Source organism: Sciurus carolinensis, chromosome 7, assembly GCF_902686445.1.
Source record: "Sciurus carolinensis chromosome 7, mSciCar1.2, whole genome shotgun sequence".
NCBI lineage: Eukaryota > Metazoa > Chordata > Mammalia > Rodentia > Sciuridae > Sciurus > Sciurus carolinensis.
Genome location: NC_062219.1, coordinates 18,821,190 through 18,835,123, shown reverse-complemented (window position 1 = coordinate 18,835,123; position 13,934 = coordinate 18,821,190). Strand labels below are relative to the sequence as shown.

General features: G+C 34.4%; 1 protein-coding gene across 1 annotated transcript in view; it reads left to right on the top strand.

Moving 5' to 3' along the window:
* Positions 1-324: 324 nt before the first annotated feature.
* Stxbp5 (syntaxin binding protein 5) overlaps positions 325-13,934 on the top strand; it is a 173,210-nt gene continuing 159,600 nt past the window's right edge. Inside the window, 2 exon segments of the mRNA XM_047557634.1 lie at positions 325-911; positions 2,170-2,267. Of these exon segments, the coding sequence (XP_047413590.1) occupies positions 768-911; positions 2,170-2,267 (242 nt within the window). The 5' untranslated portion in view covers positions 325-767.

Genomic DNA, 13,934 nt, shown 5'->3' with positions numbered 1-13,934 from the left:
CACCGTCTCGGCGGGCGCTGTAACCGCGGCTGCCGCCGCTGCTCGGGCGGGCGTTGGTGCCTTGCGCCGAGGCGTCCTGTCAGGCAAGAGGGAGCGGCCGGGCGGGGAGAGTCTGCGGCGTTGGCGGCGGAGCCTGAGGAAGGCAGCCGGGCTCCTGAGGTGCGAGGGCGGGCCGGTCCGGCAGCGGTGGAGCGCGGCAGCCACCCCGGGCGCCGTGCGTGCGATGCCGGGCGGGCGGCGGCGCTGAGCGGCGGGAGGCCGAGCGCCGGCCGCGGACCGCTGAGGAGCGGCAGGAGGACGCGCCGAGGGACCGGGGGACGGGGCGGGCGAGGAGCGGCGGGGTCGCGGGCCATGGACGTGGCGGCGGCGACGCGGGCGAGCCGGGGCGGCGGCGCGGCGCAGAGCCCGCCCGCGGCCAGGTGAGGCTGGGCAGAGCGGGCTCGGGAGCCCGGCCACGGCTGCTGCCGCCGGGCCGCGGGGCGAGGAGGTGGCGGCGGCGCCTGAAGCGGCGCCACAGCAGCCGCGGCGGCCTCGGAGGAAGAGGGGTCGCCACCCGGTGTTCTTGTGACTGCCGCTCGCTCGTCGTCGCAGTATTTCCTGTTCGGATTATCTTTTGCTTCCCCCAGCTGCCTCCTCCTCCTCCTCCTCCTCCTCACACCCACTCCTCCGGGTCCGGGGTCGAAGCTGCCCTCGGCTTTGGCCAGTCACCCCCGCCCGGGGCGCCCGGGTGCCTCGCTCCCGGGCTGCGGGGGAGCCCAGCAGAGACCATGAGGAAATTCAAGAAGGTGCTGGACGGCCTGACCGCCGGCTCCTCGGCCTCGCAGCAGCAGCAGCAGCAGCAGCACCCGCCGGGGAACCGGGAGCCCGAGATCCAGGAAACGCTCCAGTCCGAGCACTTCCAGCTCTGTAAGGTGAGCAGAGCGCGCAGCCCGCGACGCCCTCATTGAAACCCGGGGTCCTTTTAGGGGGCGATCCGGGATTTACACCGTAGGACCAGGGACTTGAGCGCCAGTAATTAACGCAGCGCTCATAAAGGGCTCCCTCGTCCCCTGGCAGACGTTTCTGTGGTAGGTTATTTTGAAGATTGATCTCCTACTTGTCGTCGGTGTTTTTCTCTTGTAACCTGGAGCAGTCATTTCAAGGCTCCTCAAACATATGATCTGCCCTTTAATTCATGCCCGGACCCTGCCAGCAATAATCTGGAAGCTTTCGCATTCTAATATTTTAATAGAATTCATCCATTTCGGAATTTCCTTCGAAAACAGTGTCTAATGAATATTGTTTATCAGAAAGCCAAACCTGTTCAACCAGATCTTTGCTCATCACTTTTCCCTTACAACGTGTCTGAGTGGCTTCCAGTGCGAAATCGCATGATTCTTTATGATTTTGTTAGGTTTAAAAGTTAGTACTGAGATTTTTGCCGGTTCATGGCACGGTAATTGCCATAGCGTTTTGTAATTCAGAAAGAATGATGCAGCGAATTAATTCACCAGCTGCTCAATGAGAAATACAAGCTTGTGTCGTTATTAATGCCTGCCTTCCTCATAAATATCCAAGTGTTCACATGTCAGAGTTTCTTAAAAGTCTGTATATACACTTTCTGCCTTCATACTCGTATTATGAACTTGATAGTAAATTGCAAAAACATTTGTACTCATATTTATTCTATTACAATTGCAAAATGTTTGGCACAGGTTGATAATTGCTTTTCCTAATAAGTAGACCAAAATTATGAATTATATGACAACTTTTCCTGAAGTACTTGCATTTAGCATTCAAATAATGTAACCATGAGGCAGTTATTCATGAAATAAAGCATGAGTCACATTTTAAAATGAATTAACAGAATTTTGGATCACTGCAAACTTTAGTACTTTGGTGTCAGACATAATAGTATGAATATTAATCGGAAATTTTCTTCTGTAGAATACCAATATTATGGAAAAGCAAAAATTGAAGTATAACACTGGGATAGATTTTGTTTATTTCAGGTTCTATGTTAATAACTTTGCTATGGTTGATTTCACTTTTTTTTTTTTTTGAATAGTACCTGCGGTGTGTATGTTTTGCACCAGGTATACTTCTAAATTCTAAAGCCTGTATTGACATTTCTATTTTTAAATATCCTTTGCTGCCGTGGTTGCTGTGATGTCACTTGCCCATCCCTAGACTGTTCGACATGGATTTCCCTATCAACCTTCAGCCCTGGCCTTTGATCCTGTACAGAAGATCCTGGCAGTGGGAACTCAGACTGGTGCTTTAAGGCTGTATCCTTTTCTTAAATTTTGTTTTAATGGTTGCTTTGTATTTTGCAGTCTTTTTGTGTTGCTAATTCCAAAACTTTTTAAATTTTCCTGTGTAATTCCAAAAAGACGTGGTATAATTGGGCATGTATTATGAGAAGTTATGTGGTGTTGACTTCCCTTAGGGGAAAATATATAAGTGTGTGTGTGTGTGTGTGTGTGTGTGTGTGTATACATATGTATATATATATTCATATTCATATTTGTACGTTGATGTGGTAGCTCTTAGCTATCAGTTTATAGCACCTAAACATGTGTTGGAATACAGGTCTAAGTTTTGTTGTAATAACTACTTTCTTTGCAAGGAATTAGAAGTTTCTAAGGGGAAATATATTTGTTAATGCTAGTGGTCTAATGAGTGGAGTCTGTTAAGGATTTGATTAAAAGGCAATAGTATGGTGCTCATTTTAATTGATTTAAAAAATATACATGGTAAAATTTGAAAGTTTTGTTACTATTTATATATCATATAAATTTATTCTGTTGGATTAGAGGTTCGATTTGAATGTGTTTCCCACATGTATCTAGAAAATCATTAACAGAAGACGAAAGAAGTTTTACAGCATTTTCTTATAAAATAAATAGGGATAAATGTACTCTCTTGGTAATGTTTTCCCTTTTATAGTCTTCATTTGTTATATATATGTAAAAGCTGTTGGGATAACAGTACATTAACACTGAATACAAATAATTATTTTTTTGGTTATACTGTAGTAGTTTTGTCATAAGCAATGTTTTTCAAATACTTCAAATGATTTTTTCAAGATCCCTTTTTTAATCTGAACAATTGAAACTTTCTCACTTCCTCTTTTATACTATTTAACTTGAAATACAATTTGTGTTTGCGTTTACTATGGCATTTAACCATACTTAAGCTAAATATTCTTATTTTTAAACTTAAACATAAAATTTTAAAAAGAAGAAGCTTTGTTTATCCATCTGTAGGATATCTGCTTCCAACATATTACAGAGGTACTGTTTTGGTAATAGAAAAAAAAATTACTAGATGATCTCACAAGACATTACTGTCATCACAAAAAAAATGGGGCCTTGGGAAGAGTTTTACCTATATACATTTCAGGTTTTTCAGCATTTGAGTTAAACATGTATACTTATAATCTTTTAAAATATTTCAAAGAGGTACTACATAGTGTCAGGATATGCCTCAAGTTTCATTCCTGCTTTAGTGTACTATCTTCAGAATGCTTATAAAAATTTTCAGATGGGCTTTTGAACTTTGCTACTAAGTGAAGTCCACAACACATAGTAAATACTAGTAGCACAGTCATATATATCTTTTAAATGGTTAAATCTGATCAGGCTACATCTGAATCCATGAATATCTAGGACAGAATGTCTAAACCACTCTTGCCCAGATGCCTAAGTAGTTAAGGTTAGAGTATTTCAATTGTTTAGGTATTTTTTATTTCTGAACCCAATTATTAAGACTTCCTAATTTAGGACTTTTGTTTTAGTCTTGTGGAGATGGGAATAGTTAATTCTGTCAGCGGTCAACAAAACTCTGTAGTGTCAAGCCTAGGTAATTGTAAAGAAGGATTTTTTGGAACTGAAAGCAGATTTCCCCTTCTAACAAAAGAATTTCATTACTCAATTAGGATTAAAGTTGAATTAAGTCATTTATTTTTGGATTATTTTGTTTTTATTTTAAAAGAGTTCAGTTTTTACTGTTTTCTCAGTGTGGTCACAACAATTTCATAGCATATAATTGTTTTTCTTGTAAAAGCCAATCTGGCCCTTTATAATTTAATTATAAGTTCCACCGACAAGACTGCTTTTACAAAACCAAGTATTTCTCTTAGCCAATACATTTAACTCTAATACATTAGAATAATTAAAAAGTGGACACAAAGGTATAGTTAAAATGTTAGGCCTAGTGCTAATTGCCAGTTAAAAAGCAAGGATCAGGTGTCCAAGATTATCACTTGTATGTGTCCTTTGGTGTCCATAATTTTTAAATATTATATGAGTAAAAGTGAGCCTGTAATTACAGGTTATAATTATATTCTAAATTATGTTTTGTAGAACCCCTTACTATATTTACAATGAAGTCTGGAAAACACTTTACCAAATCCCTCTCTGCTTTTCTTTTTCTTTCTTTTCTTTTCTTCTTCTTCTTCTTCTTTTTTTTAAATGAGATTTGTGATAAATTGGCTTGCCTACCAGCAATACCACATACTCAGTCCTTCTGTTCAGTTTAAGTAACCGATAAGCTTATAAACTTTATTATGACTGATTTATAGAAAATGACTTTTCCTTTTTTTTCTCATTGTCCACATATGTCTTAAGATACACGGTACATTCTTTTTTGTTATTTTTGAAACTTGATAACTAAATTTATAGATTATAATTTTGAAGCTCCAAATTGGTTTAATATGCATATTTAAGTTTATTGATTTTGCCTTTGTGTTTTTCTGATTTCTTTTGATTTCTGTCTCCATTTTCTTCTCATGTTAGACTCTTATAGTCTGAAATGTATTTGCCCAAAAAAGTATCTTAAGAGGAGAAATACAATTCTAAATAAAATATTTTCCTATACTTAACTTGACATAAAAAGCAGGAGATGTTTTTTGAAGAACTGGGTGATCAGAACTCTAATTTGTCAGATAGCATATTTTCCTAAATGTTGGAGGACTACACTAAGCTGATCTGCCTACCTTGACTTCAAAACAAAATAAAACAGACCCAAATAAGTAGATGAGAAAGTTACATCTAATTTTTTAGATAAGGATTAGTAAAAATTTGAGTCCTCAGAGAATATGTAACCAGTGATGATGCAGAATGGATTTGATGTATTTACTGAGTTAATGTATAGCAAATGACTGATATTATAAAAATGCTTAATGGTCATCTTGGCTTCTGGAGAGACTATGGGATTGCAGTGTACTTATTCATAAGATGGAGGGAAGCATAATTTTATAAATTTTATATGTAAAGTGATATAATAATGATATGATTTAATTGTCTTAATTCTTTTTGCTATGTAGAAATACATACAATTTTATTTTTTTGAGTACTCAAGAATCAGAACTTTTGGGGATATAATAACATACTATTTATTTGCATATGGATTAAGTAAAAGGAAAAAGGGTCATAATTGAAAAGTGAAGGTATATTTAATGATGTTGCCATTGTCTTCATCCAAACTTCTGGTTTACTAGTATAATTTCATACTCTATGTAATCATGGGCTACTCTGATTTTATTTTTAGGATAAATTTCATCTAAAAACAAAAAAAGGACTTTTTACATATTAAAATTTTAGGAACCAAGTTAAATGCAAATTTCATCTAAAAACAATGACGGCATTTTATATATTAAAATTTTAGGGACCAAGCACATGTCTATAATTTTAGCAGCTCGGGAGGCTGATGTAGGAGGATTGCAAGTTCAAAGCCCAGCCTCAGCAAAAAGTGAGGCACCAAGCAACTCAGTGAGATGCTGTCTCTAAATAAAATACAAAAAATAGGACTGGAGATGTGGTTTAGTTGCCAAGTGACCCTGAGTTCAATCCCCATTCCCCCTCCTCCCTGCAAAAAAAAAAAAAAAAAAAAAAAAAATTAGGGACCAAGCAGAAAAATGAAATTTCAGGTTGACTAAATTTGTGTAAAAGTTTGTGGTTTTAAAAATCATCAACCTATTCTCAAAGAATCTTCTATATCCTATAATATACTAGACAAACTTTTTGATATGTGGAAAATACAGTGTAAGAGGCAATCTTTACTTTGACGAGGCTTGACTGTCTTTTTTTCTTTTATTTTGGATATGGGGGATTGAACTCAGGAGCACTGGACCACTGAGCCACATTCCCAACCCTATTTTGTATTTTATTTAGAAACATGGTCTCACTGAGTTGCTTAGTGCCTCACTTTTTGCTGAGACTGGCTTAGAACTTGCAGTCAGCCATCTGAACTGCTGGGATTACAGGCATGTGCCACCACACCAGGCCTTGACTGTCTTTTAAATTACAGTGCAGTGTTGCTGGGTACTTGCTTGCAAAGAGATTTTTTTTTTTAAATCTTGGAGTTTAACAAGCATTTAAGTGTCAAACAGCATTAGTTTACAAATTGTGGCCTGAATTCTGGTTCTTTTCACTAATTATGTGTCCTTGAATTAATGTTTTTCTTACTATAAAAATGAACTTGCTATAGTTGATGATTTAGTCAAAAAACAATTCTGATATCAAGTAACTATATATTGTTCTGGGGGAGTAATGCAGAAGAAATGAAGGTGTGATCCTTTCCTTCAATAGGTTTCCAGTCCTAACCAGAGGAGAATTATTTAGGGACTTACTGGCATTACACAAAGGCAGAATACTGAAATTTATTTCATTTGATGAGTTCTTTTGCACATTTTTAAGGATTCAGAATGGCAGGGAATAAGCAGTAGGAGAATTATTCTAGGCAGGCAAACAGTATAGAAAAGAGAATCACCGTGGTAGTTTGAAGGATTAAAAAAAAAATACTAGTTGAAATAATGATCCTAATTAGGTTGGGGGAGAAAGAAGCCAGTTGGTCAAGGACCTTGAATGTTAACTCGAAGTTTCTATATGCTATTCAGTTAGGAATTGTAGTTATGTAAGGAGATGCTTGACAAGAAGAAAAAGTGTGATTTTTTTTTGCATAATTAATGGGGCAGTTGTGTCATAGATGAAAAGAATAGAACAAGTAAAACCTCATAGGTAACGGATAATTATATATGTAATAAAATGAACCCAAAGCAAATGTGGAAGAATGAGAATTATAGAACTTAATGACTCGTTTGTATACAATCTTAGGGAGTGACTAAGGATAAGATTTTGCACATAAAGCATTGAAGCTATTATAAAACAGAAATGGAAAACTTGGCAAAGAGATGGCAAAGAAATGTTGTTTGAAATTATGTCATCTTTTGCTTTTGTTGCAATGCCATTTTGAAAAGGCAGCCTAGACTTCTTATTTTAGCACAAGAATTTGATAATACTTTTATGATCGATTTCATTTTGGGCTTGTCCTTGGTGATTTCCTGAATTTTGTTATTAAATTTATATTAAAGTTACTATTAGCTTTTTGGCTTTGGTAATTAATTCTGTGTCAGTGTTTCTCAGTAGTGGTAGCATTTGGACAGTGTAATTCTGTTGAATTTGTCTAGTATGTTATAGGATATTTAATATTCCTGGCTCCCACCTTTTAGATGCCAGTGTTGCAACGCAAAGGCTCCCTCCCATACACTTACAGGTGGGCCTGAATGAGAGTCACTGCATGTAAGCCTAACTTCTTCATTAATTTAAAAGTAGTAAATAAGCCCTACCTATCTCGTGAGATTATCGTCAGGGTTAAAGATAATAATATGTGTGTGTAGCTTTTAAGACCATGCAGGGACATTTTGATGAATGTTCCATATTTGATTGTTATTATTATGAGATTTTTTTCCTGTGGTTTTAATTTTCAGGTCCTTCATATATTTCAGCAAATACTGAGAGGCAACTAGGTGCCAGATATTGTGCAAGAAGGCCTCTATTTCTTTTATTTTTGTAACTGATGCAGTAAAGATCTTGAAAATTACTGTTTTCAAGTTTGTCTTTTAAATAGTCATGTTATTCTGAACTATAAATTTGCAGAATTGCTATTTAGATGTCATAAGTTCAAAATACATAAAAGTTTCTTATGCATGGTATGAAATAAGTTAATGACTGTACTTCTAAGATAATATTAGATTACTTGCAGCTCATTTATTATTTTTTATACAACATGATTATACTACTGAAAAAAGAGGAAATGAATTTTGTTTAAAATAGTTTAAAGTGAAATAATTAAAGTTTAGCTAGACTTTTATTCACTCTTGTCCCTTTATCCTTTTTTATTCATAAAAGAATTCTAATCATGTGGAGTTATAGCTGTAGAGGAGAAACAAGAAACTTCAAAACTTACTTTTCAACTCTTACCTCTCTCTTTAAGAGGACTTTGCATACAAGGAAGAATGAATACTGAATTAGCATTTTGCCATAAACTGGCTTTTTATTTCTATTTGGTATTCTGTTTTCCATTTGTTTTTTTACTATAATTCATTTGAAAATTATAATTTAACTTTGCTATCCTAAAGGAAAAATATAAAGAAATTTAGGAAGCATTAATTCATTATTAGATTTGTGTTCTAATTTTCAGACTAACTTCTCTGTGAAGGACCTGAGAATTCTTTGACTTGTCTGTATAATCTTTTGATTGACAGTTCTGAATACCTGTAAAAGAGAAGGTAGTATTGACTTTATCCCATTGTAGCTCCTTTTGCTTTCTATTGACTGCTTCCTACTTGTTCAGTAGATGCACAAGTGTAATCCTTTGTTTACAAAAGAGATCAGGAAGGAGTATGTAAATGAACAAAAACAAGTCATTTTTCCTTGAAAGGGCAGCTTATATTGAGTACTAAGATGGTAGATTATAGCATTTTCTTTATGTCATAGTCTTACTATGACATAAGAAATTGGGGCATTTTTTTACTACCTTTAACAAAACTTACTTTCCTTTCTTGAGTGTTAATGACTGGCATGTGAATTTACTTAAAAATGGTTTTATTAATTTTTATGTGAGATTTAATATGGAAATTATCTTGAATTGCTGGTATTTAATTTGAGTGCTAATTTGGTAATTCTATAGTAGTTTAGACGAGTAATAACTGGGAGAATACACATAAATAACTAGACTATAGGGTTGAGTATGACTCAATAAAAGATAAACTTTGGTTATTATGCCGTTAATTTAACCTCAGCTTCATTGAAGGGGTCATGTTATTTATAAGAAGAAAATTCATGGAGTGTAGGTTTTGATTTGTTTTGTAATGTTTAAATGAGAATTTTCTGAATTGATTTGGCATATACCATCATCAGAAGGTATCGGATGACTGCAGATTAACAAAAACAGATGTTTACCTGTTTAGGAATATAATAGAATGGTATAAAGAGGGTATTTCATTATATACTTCCTTTTGGACCTGAATACCTTTTATTAAGATGAATTTTAGATATAATCTAGTACTATTAAACTTCTTGGAAAGCAAAACAAAGTGATTTAAAAGTTTATAAAATTGTAATCATTAAAAACTAACAAAAGTATTTGATACATATCTCTTCCTTTAGGCACATGCAACATAAATTATTCAAATTGATACTTCTGATCTACTTAGACTTGTTATTATAAAGATATTCAAGCTTCTGTATTATATAATTAGTACTTTAATTTGAATGTTTCTTATATATTTGCATCAATAAAGAAATTAGTGATCTTCCACATATCTAAATTTTCAGTTTTAGTACTTTTGAGTAATTTATATACATAGCTGTTATCCACTTTCAGAGTTAGCAATTCCAGTTGCTTTATTATCTCATTCTTTTGGACACTTACTCTGTTTACCATGTAACTTCTCTCTCTCTCTCTCTCTCTGGCTATGGGTAGAAGGTAAGTGGAGAGGAGGAGGTAGGGAACAGAACTGTTGATAAGAGTTTACTGCTTAGTACATCCTATTCCACAGTGGGCCTTGTGTTTAGTGATTCCTTAACTCTACAATATTCTTTTCCCTGTTTAACTAATTCTTTTGTTTAAAGACTAGTGTCTTTGTCTTTGTGATGTATATTTTTTATTTCATTCTGCCTCTAACCCATTTAACCACCTCTTTCTTAGTTCCGCATCTAAAAACCTAAATTTCTACATTATCATATATAAGTAGTATCACCATGTATACATTAAGTGTGTATAAATAGATGTCTTGGAAATTACAGCTATCGTATTGGGTGGTATTTTCCTTCAAAATAAACTGTCAAGAATGTTACTGCATTTGAGAAGATGCAGTGCAGTCCCCAAATTGCAGACCAGCAGAGTTAGCCAGTATCTTCTGCTTTATCAGGAGTCTAGAAATTAGTATTCATTGTATGTATTATATAGTCAAGACGTGTATGTATTATATAGTCAAGACAGGAAAACATACAGATTCCTAATTGATCAACTTAATATGTGCTGTTATAAGGATTATTTAGAAGATGTGTGTGTGTGTGTGTATGTATAAAAGTAATACCTAAACATTTAGTTCAGGAATCAACAAACATTTTCTGTAAAGGGCTGCATAAGAAATTATTTTAGGCCTTTTTATCTCTGACAGCTACTCCATTCTGCTGAGATAGCATAAAGGCAACCATGGATAATATGTAAAGGAATGAGGAGGTGTGCTTCAATTAAACTTTATTTACTAAATCAGGCAGTGGACTAGATTTGACCCATAGCCAAAGTTTGCTAAGCCTTTGCTTAGATTATAAAGGCTACCTTTTTAAAGAATATGCAAAGAGAACTGTTCTGGAAAGAATTACTACTGACATATTGCTACATAAGTTTTATAAATTACACTTATTACACCAGTTGAAATTTAATGTTTTACTCACAAAAAGCATTTTTAAAAAGTATCAGTAATTCTTAATGATAGGTCCAAACTGTATAAGCTAAATTATTTTCAAATAAATATTTTTTCATCCTCTGATTCTGTTGAATTATAACTAGTATAATAATAATGGTGCTTAATTAGGCATTCTTTGTGAGTAGTTAGTTGTTATTGAAGTATTTATATTGTTAGAGACGTTTATTTCATAATTTTAATTAAAATATATCTGCATTTGTAGCTTTTTCTTAGTGTTTTAATTAGTATCATACAGAAACGTACAGATACATGTAGATTGCTACCTTTAAAGATAAAAATGAGTAAAAGCATTTTATTTAAGTATTGTGATTTCTTAGAGGTGTACAAATTTTGATAGAATATCACTTTCATTTGTCTAAGAGAACAACCTGAATAATGAGCAATGTAGTTTTCATAAATCGTAAGGCTCCTAGAAGCAAATTTGGGTGTTATCATTACCTTTTTTAGAATCAAATATTTTGCATGCTTCTTTTGGAAAGAATATGTATGTTACTTTCTTTGAAAAATGAAAATGTATCTACCTTTGGAAAAATTTTTATAGTTGCCCTCTGTTTCATCATACTCCAGTAGCAGTAAATATGTAATTTATTCAGTAAATAAAGTTAATTTCTACTTGTTATATTTCTTTAATCAGTATTAATGCTTGTGTGTGTATATGTATGTACATATATATTTATATTTGTTACATATGACCAATGAAATGGTACCAGGCATATATTTTTATACTTACTAATGCTATGATTTTAACATGAAATAACTTAGATTACTTTAAAATAGGGGAGAATATAAAGATTTTTAAATAAAAATAACCAGCAATTTTGGTTTATATAGTAATCACTTGAAAAATAAGGTTTACTCATTCAATGATGTTATACGAAAAATGTATGACTACTCTTAGAAATTATATGATTATTTTAAATACTAAGTCATTTTTAATTAATTGGAGATATTTTTATAATAGTTTTTGGTCTTGTTTCTCTTTTAGATAAATGCAGTCTAGCTCTCTTGAAACTTTTCCAGGTGAGGTTGTCTGTTGAAGAGTGATTAATCCTATCCTTTCTTGAAAGTGCATAATCTGTTCTTGTAATAGCAGTGCCTCTGCTTTTTCATAGCAGTACTCTGCCAAAGGTGACTATAAATCTGGTGGCATCAGCTACTGCAATACTTTCTGCTAAATTGCCTTCCTTTTGTGTATTTTTTTTCCTTTTTGTCTTTTGAAAAGGAGGAACTGTTGAAACAGATTTTTGCATCTATTTGTTTGTGCTGTATTTTTCATGAATTATGTATTTTTTAAAAATTTACTTTGCCATATTTGAGAAAAGAATATAGCCATTAGACTCCTGAGAATGGATACTAGGATAAATGATTAGTTTTACTTATATATGAAATGTATATTCCTTCTGTTCATTTAACCCAGATCCCTATTATTTATGATGGCATTTTATAGTAGACTGAGTTCATTTAAAAATAAAAAAGTATATCAGAGTCCATTCTAAAGAATAGCCTATGATAATAAATATAATTCATTTTGAACTCTTCAGAGACAATTCTCATTTCAAAACAGTGAATAAGAGTGAGTATATCCAACCACTCTAATTTGTTAATACAGCATTTAAAAGTTCCTACCAAAATTAATAGTGAAAGGGGTAACTCGAGGCCTGTTTCAACCCATTTAATACTGTAATTACATAACGGTCTAGCTGTCATAGTTACTTTTTTTGGTGCTTGTTTGATTCTCATTAAAAGAGTAATAATTTTTAAAAATATCATTGGACAGTTTATTGTAAAATGTTTTAATTATATTGTGTTAAGTAGACTTTAAATATTGATCTTTTCGTCTTTCATGATTATTTTTAGCATTTGTTAAATTTTTACTGCAGAAATAGTGTATTTTATAGCTTCCCTCATATGACAGAACAGAATGTTAGAATTATGACTCAGCAGTAAAAATTAAGTTTCTACCCTTATAATCATGAAGACATGGCTATTTTTATTACTAATTTTTATTCCTGATATATTAATTTATAGGCCAGGTGTGGTGGCACATGCCTATAATCCCAGCAGTTTGAGAGGCTGAGACAGAAGGATCACAAGTTCAAAACCAGCCTTAAGTACTTAGCAAGGTCCTAAGCAATTTAGTGAGACCTTATTTCAAAAAATATAAGTAAAAAGGGCAGGGGATGTGACTCAGTGGTTAAGTTCAATTGTGGTACTGGTTCAATCCCCAGTACCAAAAAAAGGCCATTTTTAAGAGCGGTTTTAGGCTTATAGTTCCCATATAGTTGGTGTTTACACATTCTTTTCTCTGGCATTATCAACGTCTGCCACCAAAATAACACATTTGTAATGGTTGATGAATCTACCTACATTGACATGTTGTTTTTATCAAAAGTTCATAGTTTACATCAGGGTTCACTATTGATATACATTCAATAGGGTTTTGACAGATGTTTGGTGATATTTATGTACTAATGTTATATCACAAAGAATAGTTTCAGTGCTCTAAAAATTCTCTCTGTACAGCCTGTTCATCTCTTCCTTCCTGTAGACCTTGGCAATAGTGACCCTTTTACTGTCTTTATAGTTTTGCCATTTCTAATGGGCGGTGGGACTGGTTAGTGTTAGGGTTAGAGTTAGGGTTAGGGAGGGGGGAAGGACTGTAAAGAGGGAAAAGAGGGGTGGGAGAGGTGGGGGGAAGGGAAAAAATAACAGAATGAATCAAACAACATTACCCTATATAAATCTATGATTACACAAATGGTATGCCTTCACGCTGTGTACAAACAGAGAAACAACATGTATCCCATTTGTTTAAAATAAAAAAAAATAGAATGTCATATAATTGGAATCAGCCAGTATATCCTTTTCAGTTTGACTTCTTTCACTTAGTAATATACCTTTAAGTTTCTCCATGTCTGTTCATAGCTTGATAGCTCATTTCTTTTTAATATTCAATAATATTCCATTGTTTTGATGTCCCACTTTTTATTTATCCATTTATTATTTGAAAGACTTCTTGTTTGCTTTCAAGTCTTGCAGTTGTGTTTAAAACTTCTGTAAACATCCATGTGCAGGTTTTTATGTGGATATGTTTTCACTTTCTTTAGATAAATACCAAGAGCATGGTTAATGGTAAGAGTGTGTTTTAGTTTTATAAGAAAACTCCTGAACTGTTTTC